General features: G+C 36.7%; 1 protein-coding gene across 1 annotated transcript; it reads left to right on the top strand.

Moving 5' to 3' along the window:
• The first annotated feature begins 1,003 nt into the window (after positions 1-1,003).
• Positions 1,004-2,642, top strand: LOC120077457. The gene is made up of 2 exons (XM_039031339.1): positions 1,004-1,742; positions 2,452-2,642. Exons 1-2 carry the CDS (start codon positions 1,004-1,006, stop codon positions 2,640-2,642), a joined length of 930 nt encoding a protein of 309 aa, XP_038887267.1.
• The last annotated feature ends 12,493 nt before the right edge of the window (positions 2,643-15,135 follow it).

Here is a 15,135-nt window from a genome sequence, read left to right as displayed (position 1 = left end):
GAGGTGAGCAAGAAGAATGAAGCAGTGAACTGGGCAAGAGAAGCTAAAGACTTGGGATTTGAGAGAAATAAGGAGGATAGAGAAACAGAAACAATAAAATATAGGCCTTTCATCTATGCACCAATGGTTTGATCGATTAAGTCAAGCCTCCAAGTAAACTTGGTTATCGATTGAGAACAAAAAAATAAAATCAGTAAAAAACAATGAAAATTGAAAAAGATGTGTTAGAAGCAATAGAAAGTTCAATATAATCGGAAGTCATGATAGTGGTTGTGTTTCTATTGAAAGTTTGTCATTATTGAACTTTATTTGTGGCATTTAGTGTGACTTTTAGGTTTTGTGAATTTTAGTTTTTTGTAACCAATAGTGATTTTTGAGTTATAGGAGTTATGTGAGTTTATGAGCATTTGATGACTTATTAGCTTTAAACCATTGGCAATCCTATGGTTATATTTGTAAGCCTATATAAATGCATGCTTAGTTGAATAGAAAATATATCTCTCATTTTTCATATTTGTCCTCCACGTTTTTTTTCTAACATAGTGGTATCAGAGCTAGTAGAAAATATTGAGAAAAAAATGGCCAACGGTGGGATAGGTTCACTTCAACTACCAATACTTACCAAGCTCAACTATGACAATTAGAGCATTAAGATAAAAGCGTTACTAGGAGCACAAGACGTGTGGGAGATCGTAGAGAACGGTTTCCAAGAGGCAGAAGCTGGAGTCGATCAAGCGCAAAGAGATGCATTAAAGGAGACAAGAAAGAAGGACAAGAAGGCACTTTATATCTTGTATCAATCGGTGGATGAAGATACGTTTGAGACCATCGCCAATACGAAGATGTCAAAGGCGGCATAGGACATGCTCCAATCGACTCAAACGAAGATGTCAATAGAGGAGTCGATTGTGTGAAAAGGGTACGGTTGCAAACCTTACGTGGTGAGTCTGAATCTTTACAAATGAAGGAGACGGAGGTGATAGCGGAATATCACACAAAAGTAATGGCTTTCGTCAACCAATTGAGACAGAATGGTGAAGAAATCACCGATGTTTGTGTCATGGAGAAGGTTCTACGAAGCCTAAATACAAAGTTCGAGATTATCGCCACGATGATCGAGGAGACACAGGATCTCGAGAACATGAAAATTGAACAATTTATAGGCTCGTTACAAGCCTATGAGGAGAAAAAGAAAAGGAGGATGGAGCAAACAGAGACTGTTGAACAACTTCTCCAACTCAAAATCAAGGAGGAGAATAATCGTGGACATGGAAGAGGTCGTGGTGGTCGAGGCCATGGTGGAAAAGGTAAAGCCAACACCAATATTTCTCAAAACTCGTCTGAATCCTCAAGAGGAAAAGGAGGTCGAGGTCGTGGAAGACGTGGTGAAAGGTTCAGGAGAGATAAATCTCAGGTAAAATGTTATAATTGTAACAAATATAGACATTATGCGAATGAGTGTTACTCATTTCAAATAGAGTCGATTGATCGAAAGCATCAGGACCGATCAACCGCTAGCACATCAAAAGCCCATCAAGGGCAATCCAATTATGCAGAGGAGAATGGAACCTTATTTATGGTTTCAAAAGGAGAAGAAGAGAGTCAAGATAGTATGTGGTATCTTGACACAGAAGCCTTGAATCACATGTGTGGAAAACACGAAATGTTTGTGGAGTTAAACGAGACGGAGAAAGGTAATATTGCCTTTGGAGAAAATTCTTTGGCCGCCATCAAAGGAATAGGTAAAATTCTCATTACAGTTAAAAAATGGAGAAAAATCAATATATCACATATGTTTATTACATTCCCAATGTAAAAAATAATATATTGAGTGTAGGACAATTGTTAGAGAAAGGTTTTGAAGTTCAAATGAAAAACAATTGTTTGTATTTAAGGGATAATCATGAGAGACTTATTGTTAAAGTCTCCATGACCAAAAACCGAATGTTTCCTTTGAATATATGTATTGATGTTCCAAAATGCTTGAAGACGTGTTATGAAGATCTCTCTTAGCTATGGCATTTATGGTTTGGGCATCTCAATTTTGGAAGTCTAGAAGATTTTCGAAGAAGAAGATGGTGTGAAGTTTACTACACATTCACAAGCCAAACCAAATGTGTGAAGGGTGTTTGCATGGCAAAATCATCGAAGTATTTTTCCGAAGGAGTCTATGACAAGAGCAAAGAAGCCTTTAAAACTCATCCATGCCGATGTGTTTGGAATGATCAAACCAGAGTCTCATGGTAAAAGTAAATATTTCCTTCTCTTTATTGATGATTTTTCTAGAAAAACATGGGTGTACTTTCGGAAGGAAAATCAGAAGTATTTGAAATATTCAAAAGATTTAAGGCACGTGTGAAGAATGAAAGCAACCTTACAATCAAGGCCATGAGAACTGATCGAGGTGGTGAATTCACATCAAATGAGTTCAAACAATTTGTGATGAAAAAGGTATCCGAACGTTCGTTAACAGTCCCAAGGATACCGCAACAAAATGGCATGGTGGAGAGGAAGAATCGGATAATCTGGAACATGGCAAGAAGCATGCTAAAGACAAAGAAGATGTCGAGGAAATTTTAGGCGGAGGCCATAGCTTGTGCGGTTTATTTGACAAATCGAGCACCAACCAAAAGTGTGCTTGACAAGACGCCTCAAGAAGCATGGAATGGAAGAAAGCCCGAGATTGATCACTTAAAGGTGTTTGGGAGTATTGCATATGCTCATTTGTCGGAAGAAAAAAGGACTAAGCTCGATGATCGAAGCAAGAAACTCATCTTCATCGGCTATGATGCAAGTTCAAAGGGTTAGCGTCTTTACAATCCTTTAAATGGGAAGGTAATGATTAGTCGTGATGTTGTTTTTGATGAGGAAGCCTCTTGGGATTGGAATATACAAGAGGAGGAGTATGATTTCCTTCAATATTTTGAAGAAGACGATGAAAATGAGCCAACCAGGGATGAAATGGGTGAAGGTTTGCCCATTTTTAGTGCCACCTCATTCGATCAATCGATCGTCATCGTGAAGGTTCATCCAGCGAGTCGGAGAACGAAATTGGCCCAAGAGGAACTCGAAGTCTACGGGAACTTAATGAGGTAAATGAAAATCAAAATGACATAATTCTCTATTGTCTTTTTGGTGATTGTGAGCCTATTAGTTTTCCAAGAAGCCATTGCAAGTATAAGAAATGGAAGAACATGCAATGGATGAAGAAATTTGAGCGATAGAGAAAAAATGACACATGGAGTTGACCAAGCTTCCAAAAGGGCATAAACCGATTGGAGTGAAGTGGGTATACAAGACAAAGAGAAAAGTCAATGGCGATGTTGAGAGGCACAAGGCGAGACTAGTGGTGAAAGGGTATAGCCAATGACATGGCATCGACTATGATGAGGTATTTGCCCCTGTTGTTTGCCTTGAAACTTATTCGTTTGATTATTGCTTTGGTAGCCCATAATCATTTGAAGATACATCAAATGGATGTCAAATCAGCATTCTTGAACGAAATTCTTGAGGAAGAGGTCTATATGGAACAACCATGCGGGTTATGAAGTCAAGGGTTGAAGAAGATAAAGTGCTTCGATTGAGAAGATACTTTATGGTTTTAAAAGTAAGCACCAAGAAGCATGGAATTCGAAAATTGACAAGTTACTTTCAAGAGAAGAAGTATATGAAGTGTCCCTTATGAGCATGCCCTCTACATCAAATGAACAGGTGAAGCATACTATTCATTTGTTTATATGTTGATGATAGTATTTACCGGAAACCAATCCTCCCCTGCCCCCCCCACCCCCATAGCAATGTTTGATGAGGTTCAAAAGAGAGTATGGCCAAAGGAGTTTTGAAATGACGGACATTGGTCTCATGAGTTACTATCTTGGGATCGAGGTCAAACAAGGTGAAGATGGGATTTTTATATCCCAAGAGGGCTATGCTAAAGAAGTGCTCAAGAAGTTCAATATGAATGATGATAATCCAGTTGGAACACTAATGGAATGTGGAGTCAAAATCACCAAGCAAGATGGAGGAGAGAAGGTAAATTCTACATATTTCAAAAGCTTGGTTGGAAGTTCGAGATACTTGACATGTACAAGACCATATATTCTTTATTCGGTTGGAATTATTAGTTGATTTATGGAGGAACCGACAACAACACATTGCAAAATGGAAAAAAGGATACTTCACTACATCAAAGGGATGATTGGGTATGGTCTTTCCTATGTCCCTTCTAGCAATTTTGATATTGTTGGTTATTGTGATAGTGATTGGAGTAGTGATTTGGATGATCGAAAGAGCACTACGGGGTTTTTGTTTTTTATTGGTGAAACGACATTCATATGGATGTCAAAAAAGCAACCCATAGTCACATTATCAACATGCAAGGCAGAGTACGTCGCAGCAACTTCATGTGTATGTCATGCAATTTGGCTAAGAAACTTAGTGAAGGAGTTGAAGTTTCAAATGGAAGGTCCAATAGAGATTTTTGTTGACAACAAATCGGCCATTTCCTTAGCCAAAAATCCGGTATTTCATAGGAGGAGCAAGCACATTGATACCCGAATTCACTACATTCGGGATTGCATTACGAAGAAAGAAGTGGAACTCAAATATATCAAGTCACAAGACCAAGCGGCGGATATTTTCACAAAGCCCCTCAAGTTGGAGACTTTCATCAAAATGAGGAGTTTACTTGGTGTAACAAATCAAGTTTAAGGGGGGTGTTGAAAAGTTTTGTCATTATTAAACTTTATTTGTGGCATTTAGTGTGACTTTTGGGTTTTGTGACTTTCAGTTTTTTATAACCAATAGTGATTTTTGAGTTATACGAGTTATATGAGTTATGTGAGTTATGAGCATTTGATGACATTTATAGTTTTAAACCATTGACATTCTTATGATTATGTTTGTAACCCTATATAAAGGCATGCTTAGTTGAATGAAAAATATATCTCTCATTTTTCATATTTGTCCTCCACGTTTTTTCTAACATTTTCATCTCATTTATCATTGAATAAAACTCTTATATACCTGATTATTTCATATTTAAATAATTCTTTTTGTTATTATTGCAATCGCCCCTTTTTGAAATACCCTCAAATGGAAGCACGTCAGAGTGGGTGTTTGCAATAAATCTCAGAAAATTTTCTGTTTCTCCTATTAATCAAAATCAAACCCTCAATTTGGTGATCCTATCCAATTCTCCATTTTAAAAATCTTCCCCTGGATGATTGATAATGATGGGTGAAAAATATGAGCACTATTGTCATGGCTTCATATATATATATATATATATTTAATTTAGTGTAAAATAGATTTCCGACCAAATTTTTACTTTTGTTTGAAAAAGAATTAACAAAACGAGAAATCATTAAAAATTTACATCTCGTTTTTCTCTATTGTTTCATGCTTTTCGAAAGAGAAAAACCCTTGTCGGAAAAATGGGGAAAAAAATCAGTTTTTAAAGGTTTTTTAGAGTGAAGAAAAACGAATATATCGTTATCAGTTTCTTAGAATTTTGCATAAAATTGAGATTTGGAACGATGTGACAGAATCCGATTTTTTGTTTAGGTTGTTACTATCACAAAATTGCTGGTTTTTAATTTCGTTCAACATTCTAATAAACATTGATGGTAACTCCAGAGTAATATTACTGAAACTTAGGACAAAATCAAACCACAAACATGTACAAAACCAACCTCATTAACAGCAACAAAACATAGAGAGTAAAATTCCTTAAAAAAAACATAAAGTAAAAAAATGATTTATAATTAAGCACACAACTACACAAGACATTTTTATTTTCTTTCAGTGAACAACACAACAACCAAATTCACCATTTAACGACACGTCCGAAAAATTATAACCACATATCAATCTTCCTTTTCTTGGTTTTTTTCCCCTTTCATTGTCCACAAGGCACTCGTTTGAAGATGTCGCATTTTTCCTGTGGCGGCGTTTGCCTTTTCTCCCCAACACAACTGTCGTACCGTGGTGGTCGACCGCAGGACGACACCGATGGTTGGTTGGGGGTTTGGGTTTGATGGGTTTGGAATTTATTGAAGTCCAACAGCATCCGTCCGATCTCGGATTCCATCATGAATTCGGAATCGGCGATCTTGTCTCGGACGAGGTGGCATTTCTCCGGGTGCCTGCCGTCGCAAGCAGTGTCGTTGAGGGTGGAGCCGGTAGGAATGAGGAGGAGAAGAAGAGGAATGATGGCTGCCATTGATGGTGTGGCCAGTGCAGCCATGGTGTTTGAAGAAGAAAGTCCAACGGAGAGATGAGTGAGGGTGAAGAGAGAAAGATGAGGTTTAATGGGAAGGTATTGAATTTTGGTGGGTCTTTGGTAGGTGGGGGAGTTTGATGCTTTGATTCAATTTTATTTATTGATGTTAGGTTAGATTGGATTGGACGTTATTATTATTATTATTTTTTTCCAATTTCTTTTATTGAAGTTAACTTTGTGTTTATTCATGTAGAGCATGTAATAGAAAATTTATCAAGTAGGAATAACAATAATAATTAATTTCCTTTTTGATCGCTAAATTTTGTCTCAAATTTCTATTCAGTCCTTAGGTTCTAAAATATTACATATTTATTTTTTAAGTTTTGGATTTTGTTTCAATTTAGTCCTTCACACTACAAGAATTTTGGCCTTTAATGTCGGTTGAAAAAAATGAAATCGGATGTATAATGTCAGTTTTGTTTTTTGTTTTTTTTTAGAAAAAAACGAATCTTTAATGTCGATTTTAAACCGACATTGTAAGGGTACCTTTAATGCCGGTTTTAAACCGACATTAAAGATCCGCTTAATTTTTCCCTCTTCACTCTCCCCCTATTTTCTATTTTCCCCTATTTTTTTCGTTTTTCCCTCTTCAGTCTTCTCCTATTTTCTTTTTCCTCTCATTCTCACACGCCCTCTCCATACCCTCTTCTTTCTCACATCTCTCTTCCAAACCCTTGTCAATGGCTATCGTCAATCGTGTAGGCGGGCGCTGGACAATCGTATAGCAGATGCGCGTGCGCTAAGCGATAGACTACACGTTGGCACTACGTGATGGGCATGAGCACTAGACAATAGCCGTGCTGCACTAGACGGTGAGTAGACGCGCTGATCCATGTGCCACCGTTCGTCGTTCGATCTGAAGTTCGCCGTTCGTCGTTCGTCCAGATCAGTATGTTCTTCTTCTCTTTCCTCTCTTAAACTCACAGCAATTTTTGTTCTTATGTTACGCCACTCAACTGTTTGTGTAAATGTCTCAATGAAAGCTAGTTGTGTTTTCACTTCATTTGAACTTTTTATGTGTCGATGACCTTTGAAATTCGATTTGATTAATGGTTTTGTTGTATATGATACATTTGTTGAAGTATTGGCAAGAGGCATTGCCAAGAGTTGCTCCTGCATTGGGTATGCATGAGCAAGAGCAGTGAAAGCGAAATGTTGAGTGCAAGGTGTTGAGTAGACGATCGTGTAGCAAATGGGTAGCGCTACACGATGGGGTAGGCGATCGTATAAGCAGACGCTGGATGATCGTGTAGCAATGCGGGGAGCTAAATGATGAGGTAGACGATCGTATAGCAGATGCGCGGAGTTAAGCGATGCGCTAGATGATCATGTAGATATGCGCAGGCACTGGACGATCGTGTAGGCAAACGCTGGACGATCGTATAGCAGATGCACAGGCGCTGGACGATCGTGTAGACGAGCGTTGGACAATCGTATAGCAGATGCGCAGGCGCTAAGTGATAGACTACACGATGGCGCTATGCGATGGACATGAGCGCTAGACGATAGCTGTGCTACGGTAGACGATGAACGGACGCGCTACACGATAGACAGAATACAAAGTGATAGGCGATGACGTTAAACGATAGACGAATGCGTTAGACGATAAGGCGTCAACGCTAAATGATGGAGGTAAACGATGGGCGTGGTACCTACATGATAGCCTATGCGCGAGATTGTTTACTAAACCATTGAGCTACACGATGGGCCATTGGAGCTAAGCAATAGATGCAGGAACTAAACGATTGATTGGCTTGAGAACATGTGCATTATGCTAATTAAATACACTAAAAGAAAAAAGAATGTTTGACTCACAGTTTTAATAAGTTTTAGTTGATGACTCGCAGTTTTAAAAAGAAGATTCTCTCATTTATTCAACTATTGAGTTTTCTTGCTTCGCAGGTGCAATAAAGGAGTAAAGATTTGGTATCGCAACCTCTTTATGCTTTTTCTTAGGGAACTCTAGTAAAGAATTTTGCCTTGAATGTAGCATTTATACACATTCCCAATAAACACAGTTAGTTGAATATGAATTCTTATCACATTTTCACTTTCAATCCTTTATCTTAAATCTTTTTTGTCTGTGATCCTTTGAACAACAGTGGTCAGACAAAGATGCCTATAACTAGATACTGCTAAAGCTGGCGGGGTCTGTTCAAGAAGAATTATGAAGGGATCCATACTTACCAAGTGGAGAGGGACAGTAAACTCATAATATTTGTATTACTTGTAATTTTTGTTTTCAAAGGCTGAATTATTGTACGGCCTTTTAAATTATAATTTTATAGCAGAATTTGTGGATTAAATGTAATAGATTTGCAATCCATACATAAATAATATGTCATAGCCATAGCATTCGATGATGATGTGTCATATTATACTTTTTGACTAAAAAAATGGATTTGGCAACAGAATTTAAAAAAAAATGGACAGATTCGAACGTCAATGTCGGTTAAGAATTTTTTAAAAAAAAAACACAGGCTTTTGTTGGGAATGTCCTAGAACTCGCAGTTCGTATTAAACATTTCTATTTAATCAATAACAATGACTTGTTGATTTTGCATCTTATTATAAAAATCCAATAAACGCATCATTGGCTATAGTCTGAATGTTGTAACTTTATGTAGTGACATAAACAGGATCAAGTTGACAGTATATAGCCTAAATGGTCTAATAAGTATGTGGATCAAGTTGGATGCAGCCCACTCTGTAGTTGTTACAAGAAGTTGTAAGGTGCTACAAACGATGTGATCCACAAATTGTTCATGTTGAGACATGAGAGTGGGGCCATCCTATGCAATGAGTTTGCATATAGATTGGACGATGAAAATAGTCACTTTTCTTTATAACGACTGTTTATTGTTAAAACTGACTATTTCATTTATTATATAACCTAGGTTAACTCGATCTTAATCCTGAGCTAGCTATGAACTCCTATTTGTTCAGGATTATCCTTTGATCTGCAAACGGTGAGAGTAGTCTAACAGCATTGTTCAATAAGCTTACCATTTTGGGGATAAAACCGGATGAATAGCTAGGGACATAGCCTTGCAAGATGGAATTCACTACAAGAATTTTGGGTTTTAATGTCAATTGGAAAAAGTGAAACTGGATGTATAATGTCGATTTTGTTTTTTTTTTTAAAGCGGATCTTTAATGTCGATTTTAAACCGACATTGTAGGTATACCTTTAATGTCGATTTAAAACCGACATTAAAGACCCGCTTTTCATTTTTTTTTAAAAAAGTAACAAAACCCATTTTCCCCTATTTTTTCATTTCCCGTTCCCTCCCTTCCTCCCCCCCCTCCCCCCCCACACCCCCCTAATTTTCTTTTTCCTTAACAACCCCACGAAACCCTATTTTCCCCATTAGCCACCTCTTCCCTCCCATTACCAGCCACTGCACCTCGCCCCGCCGCTCGCCATTCCTACTCGATACCATCTCATCGACTGTCGCCGCATGCTGCACTTTCAGCTATCAAAGTATCAACTGGCCCTCTTGATGCAGCATCTTGCATCTGGCCTTCGTCGATTGGTTTCTCCATTTAACGCTGGCATCTCTATACTCTTCTCATAATCGCCAGTTCTTTTCCCTCCCTTCCTCAATATATTTAAATAGAGATCTCTATCGACTGCATAAAACTAGAGGATTGTATGGAGTGGCTAAACTCAAAGCCCCCACAATTCGTCATCTATGTTTCATTTGGAAGCATCGTTACTTGAAACAAGAGCAAATCGATGAGATTGCTTATGGGCTTTGCAATTCAGGGTTCTCATTTTTATGGGTCCTGAAACCGCCGTCTGAATTTTTCGATCTAAAACGCCATATTTTTCCAGCAGAGGTTCTGGAAAAAAAAGTGGAAAGGGGGAAAATAGTGCAACGGAGGTCACAAGAGCAGGTTTTATCGCATGAATCTGTTGGGTGCTTTTTGACGCACTGTGGGTGGAATTCATCGGTGGAATATAAATACTATAGAGGTAGTTTGATGTTCATGAATTAATGACTTGTTTGACTTAACTTGTTATGATTATTTCCTAATCTCTCATTGTCTTTGCATACGAGTAATATATTGGCACAACATTAGTGGTACATCGTAAATATTCCTTGTTAGAATGGTTTTGAAATGGAAACTTTCTAGCGTTCAGAAAGTGTGCACTATATGATAATGTGATATTTTGGATTACCACTAGACATGCATTTTATTCAAGAGTATGTTTACCTTCATGGAATTCTGTTCCTATACGTTTTGTTACTATAGTTGTTTTTGCACTCGGCTGTGCTTCTAGGCTTTTTGTTGTACATCCTTTTTTTCATGTGTCTATGTGTGTAATCTCATTTGTCTTGTGTGTAATGCTGTAGTTATGATCCATGAATTGAGCATCTCATTTAATTTCAGTCATATTGTATGAGGCTGAGCTTGCTAAAGAGAAGACTGATGGGTACAAGTTGGTTAGAGCTCATATTTTCACAGTTAACATGTTTGAGGACTTCGACAGATTTATGAAAGTCCCAGATGAGTGGGCCCCTCCTAAAATTAGCCCATATACTCATGTGGTAAACTATCGGCAACATTACTTGATTTTGCTTCTCCACTGCTTCTTGTGATATGTTTTCTTGAGGAAAGGTGGGGGTTTTATGGATCATTTGAAGGTTATCTGGGAGCTGTGCTTAGCCTGTCTCTTATACACATCTAGATGTGTATAAGAGACAGCTCTTGGGGTAAACTATCTGCAACGTTACTTGATTTTGCTTCTCCACTGCTTCTTGTGATATGTTTTCTTGAGGAAAGGTGGGGGTTTTATGGATCATTTGAAGGTTATCTGGGAGCTGTGCTTAGCTGAATATTTTCCATGAGGAAAAAGAACCATGGGAGAATGTCATTTTATGGATCAAATTGTGCTGTCGTGAAAGTATGATGCTAATTGCTATTTACTTATGAACATTTCAGAAGAATCTTCAACAGTGGCTAACTGATGAAAAAACAGGGGATTAGTTTGTTATTCGATCTGGTTCCAATACTGAGGTTTTCTAGAATGATGCTAGACATTTAAAGCCTGAGCCTGTTTACAAGCATCAAGTGAGTATCCTTTAGCCTGTCTTGAGTATTGGACTTGTTTTTATATCTAAAGTTTCTACTCTCTCCTGGTTAGATTGTTTTGGTTGATGTTGGGATATCGATATAATATTAATACAATTTAGGCATCTTTGCTCTTGGGCTGTTAACCCTATCTTAATTAAATAATTTTCTTTTACAGTTATGGACCGAGAGTTTTGTTCAATGGTTCTCATTGGGGACTTACCTAGCAACAATTCACTGACAGGGTGCTGCAGTTTGGGGTGGAGCAGGTACCTTTAACTGTCTGATGCGCTTTGCCCATCAACAGGTTTGTTATTGTTTTTCGCTCCAGACCTTCTGTTAGTGCTTGCTAACGTCCGAATGTCTTAAGCGTTTAATATATAAAATGTAGATTTTAAGTTAATTGATTTTTCTCCTGGTGAGAAATATTTAGTGACGTAAAACAGTCATGAGCCCACCAATCCCCGTGATGCAAATGTGGCAACTCTCTTTCGAACTTCTACTCTATGTCTGGGAGCTTGGAATTTGCAATAAGAGCCTTCAAGAAAATTAAGAAAAAGAATGTGATTTCATGGACTTCAGTTGTATCTTCCTATTGTGATAATGGTCAAGCAGCTCGGAGTTTAAGTTTCTTCGCCGAAATGCTCTCGGATGGTGTGGAACCAAACGAGTACACTTTAACAAGTGTCTTGATCGCTTGTTGTGTAATGTTGACATTGGGTTTAGGAGCACAGATTCATTCACTAAGCGTGGAACCTTCATCGAAGGTTAGAACTTTGTTATCATCGTTCTCATATGTAGATTTGAACTTATTATATGGTTATCTATGTGTATATTCCTTAAATTCTTGTTGAATATTTAAATTTCAGTTCAATTTTTAAAATGTCCCAGAAATTCTAGAATAAATGTGAAAATGCTATGTTAGCATATAGCTAAAAATCATTACAAGTATGAATTTATGATGAATTTGCTCTACTAGCGTTCTTTAACATCCGATTTAAATAGTTAGTATCTAGCTCTGTAACAAAATCGATATTTCTATTACATTAGTAACATTTTTCATATTAAGATTTGATAAGCATCATTCTAATATTCAATTTAAATTATTTGATCATTCGATAAGCATCACTACAAGAATTTTGCCTTGAATGTACCATTTATGCACATTCCCAATAAACACGGTTAGTTGAATATGAATTCTAATAACATTTTCACTTTCAATCCTTTGTCTTAAACCTTTTTTGTTTGTGTATTTTTTAGGTATTTGGAAGGGGTGGGGAGGAGATGAATTTCTTGCAACATGCAAGGGATTCGGGTGAAAATTGTTCTTGGTAAGTGCATTTTTGAATCCTTGCAGTTTTAAGCACAGTTTCTAAGTGTTTTCAAGTGACTCTAATGATATGAAAATTTCTGTTTGAGAAGTTATAGTGTGCTTATTTCTCTTTGGACCATATTGGATTAGAATGTAACACCCGTTTATGACTCATGGGTACTATTTATTTGTAGTTTAGATTTGATACAAGGTGCTCGAGTTTGTAGGTCACACTATAGTAGTTTGTGGGATATTCATGCACTATGGTAGTCTTTGCGACAACTTTTGAGGTTTGAAGTATATTGTGAGCTAAATTTGCTTATTGATGTATGTGTTCTTGAATATTCATTTTTTGGGAATTCTGATAGTTCTATTGAGAACAAGTGGTTGTGAAATATTTTTGGGAGTGTGTTTCTTTGAACAGGTTCAAGGTAAATTTTTGATTTTGTTGTGGTAGCATCGTTATGCTGCCGAAAATTTCCATCGTCTTCGTATCTCATAACTAGGTAACCAAGCTTCTCTTCTTCAAGATTTGAAAAAGAAGATTCTCTCATTGATTCAACTATTGAGTTTTCTTGTTTTGCAGATGCAACAAAAGAGTAAATATTTGGTATTGCAACCTCTTTATACTTTTTCTTGGGGAACTTTAGATCCAACACATTCACTACAAGAATTTTGCCTTGAATGTACCATTTATGCACATTCCCAATAAACATAGTTAGTTGAATATGAATTCTTACCACATTTTCACTTTCAATCCTTTGTTTTAAACCATTTTTGTTTGTGATCCTTTGAACAACAGTGGTCAGACAAAGATGCCTATAACTAGACACTGCTGAAGCTAGGGGATTGGTTCAAGAAGGATTATGAAGGGATCCATACTTACCAAGTGGAGAGAGACAGTAATCTCATAATGTTTGTAAAATCATAATGTTTGTATTACTTGTAATTTGTGTTTTCAAGGCCTGAATTATTATACAGACTTTTAAATTATAATTTTATAGCAGAATTTGTGGATTAAATGTAATAGATTTACAATCCATACATGAATAATATGTCATAGCCACAACGTTCAATGATGATGTGTCATGTTATACTTTTTGACCAAAAAAATGGATTCGGCAATGGAATTTAAAAAAAAAAAACAGACAGATTCGGGCTTCAATGTCGGTTAATAATTAAAAAAAAAAAACAGAGGCTTTAATGTCAGTTGGAAATTTCACTAAAGGTCTTTAATGTCGGTTGGAAATTTTACTGAAGGTCTTTAATGTCGGTTGCAACCGACATTAAAGACCTTTAATGTTGGTTGGAAATTTCGCTGAAGGTCTTTAATGTCGGTTGCAACCGACATTGAAGGCTGTGTTATTGTAGCCCTTTAATGTCGGTTTAAAATCGACATTAAAGGAAACCGACATTAAAGAGCTTTAATAACACTATCTTTAATGTCGGTTTAAAACCGACATTAATTCACTCCTACCCTATTTAGAGTTAGCAAATAGGTTGTTCTCTTAAGTACTGATTCCACGTCTTGAACAATCGGGGCCCCGCCTTCTCATGATAGAGAAAGGATCTGATTCATAGAGATTATGAATCAAAATTGTTCATTAGAGGATCAGTAGAAACATAAGGAACAAGATGTAGTCACAGGGGAAAAATGGTATTTTTGACCTAGATGTGATTACGAACAACCTATAAAGGATCAACTTACTGATTATGGTTATTAAGTGGACATAATATATTTACAGTGAGGGGGGTTCAACTATGGGCTATAGTTGAGTGTCCCATTAGTTAACGCATGGGGGTTAGATCGGACTAATGAGTTTAGTCAATTAATCTCGAATCATTCGAGCCTATGATCTGTAAGTCCGCGAGGTCCCCCTACTAGCTCGTAAATGGATAAGTTTTAGGGTAGCTTGAGAGATGAATTTGAAACGTTAAAATTAAACGGAATAAGAGAATAAATATTTAAATATTATTTGAATATATAAAGATGTTTATTGTGCAAAAATTAATTTAATATTTGATATTAATTTAATTATTATTTTAAATTAATTTGTGAAATTAATTTATGAAAATCAAATTTTGAATTAAAATGATTTAATATCATTTTTTGTTTTAAAAAGAAAATGAAAATCGTTTGCATGATTGCACAAAAATGGAAAATGGGTATTTTCCATACCATCATCTTTATGCTCATACAAAATGCATTAACTTCTTGACCTTGATTCTTCAAGCATGAGCTGCAAGCCATGCACTCCTTCATTTTGCATGTTCATCTATTATATAAAGTAGAATGGAGTTATTGGAGAAAAGGATAATGAACAGAATTTCGAGAGAAATTTTTTAGAAGAAGAAATTGTCTTCTTCGGCTGTGCTGCTGTGAGTTTCTCTAGTTTCTTCACTTCTTCAAATTGTTCTTGAGTACTACAAATCTGCTTAAAGCTCCAAGAGCATAGTAGGA

This window comes from Benincasa hispida, chromosome 1 (assembly GCF_009727055.1).
Source record: "Benincasa hispida cultivar B227 chromosome 1, ASM972705v1, whole genome shotgun sequence".
In the NCBI taxonomy this organism is placed as follows: Eukaryota; Viridiplantae; Streptophyta; class Magnoliopsida; order Cucurbitales; family Cucurbitaceae; genus Benincasa; species Benincasa hispida.
The sequence above is the reverse complement of the archived record's forward strand: the minus strand, read 5'-3'. Positions and strand labels throughout refer to the sequence as shown.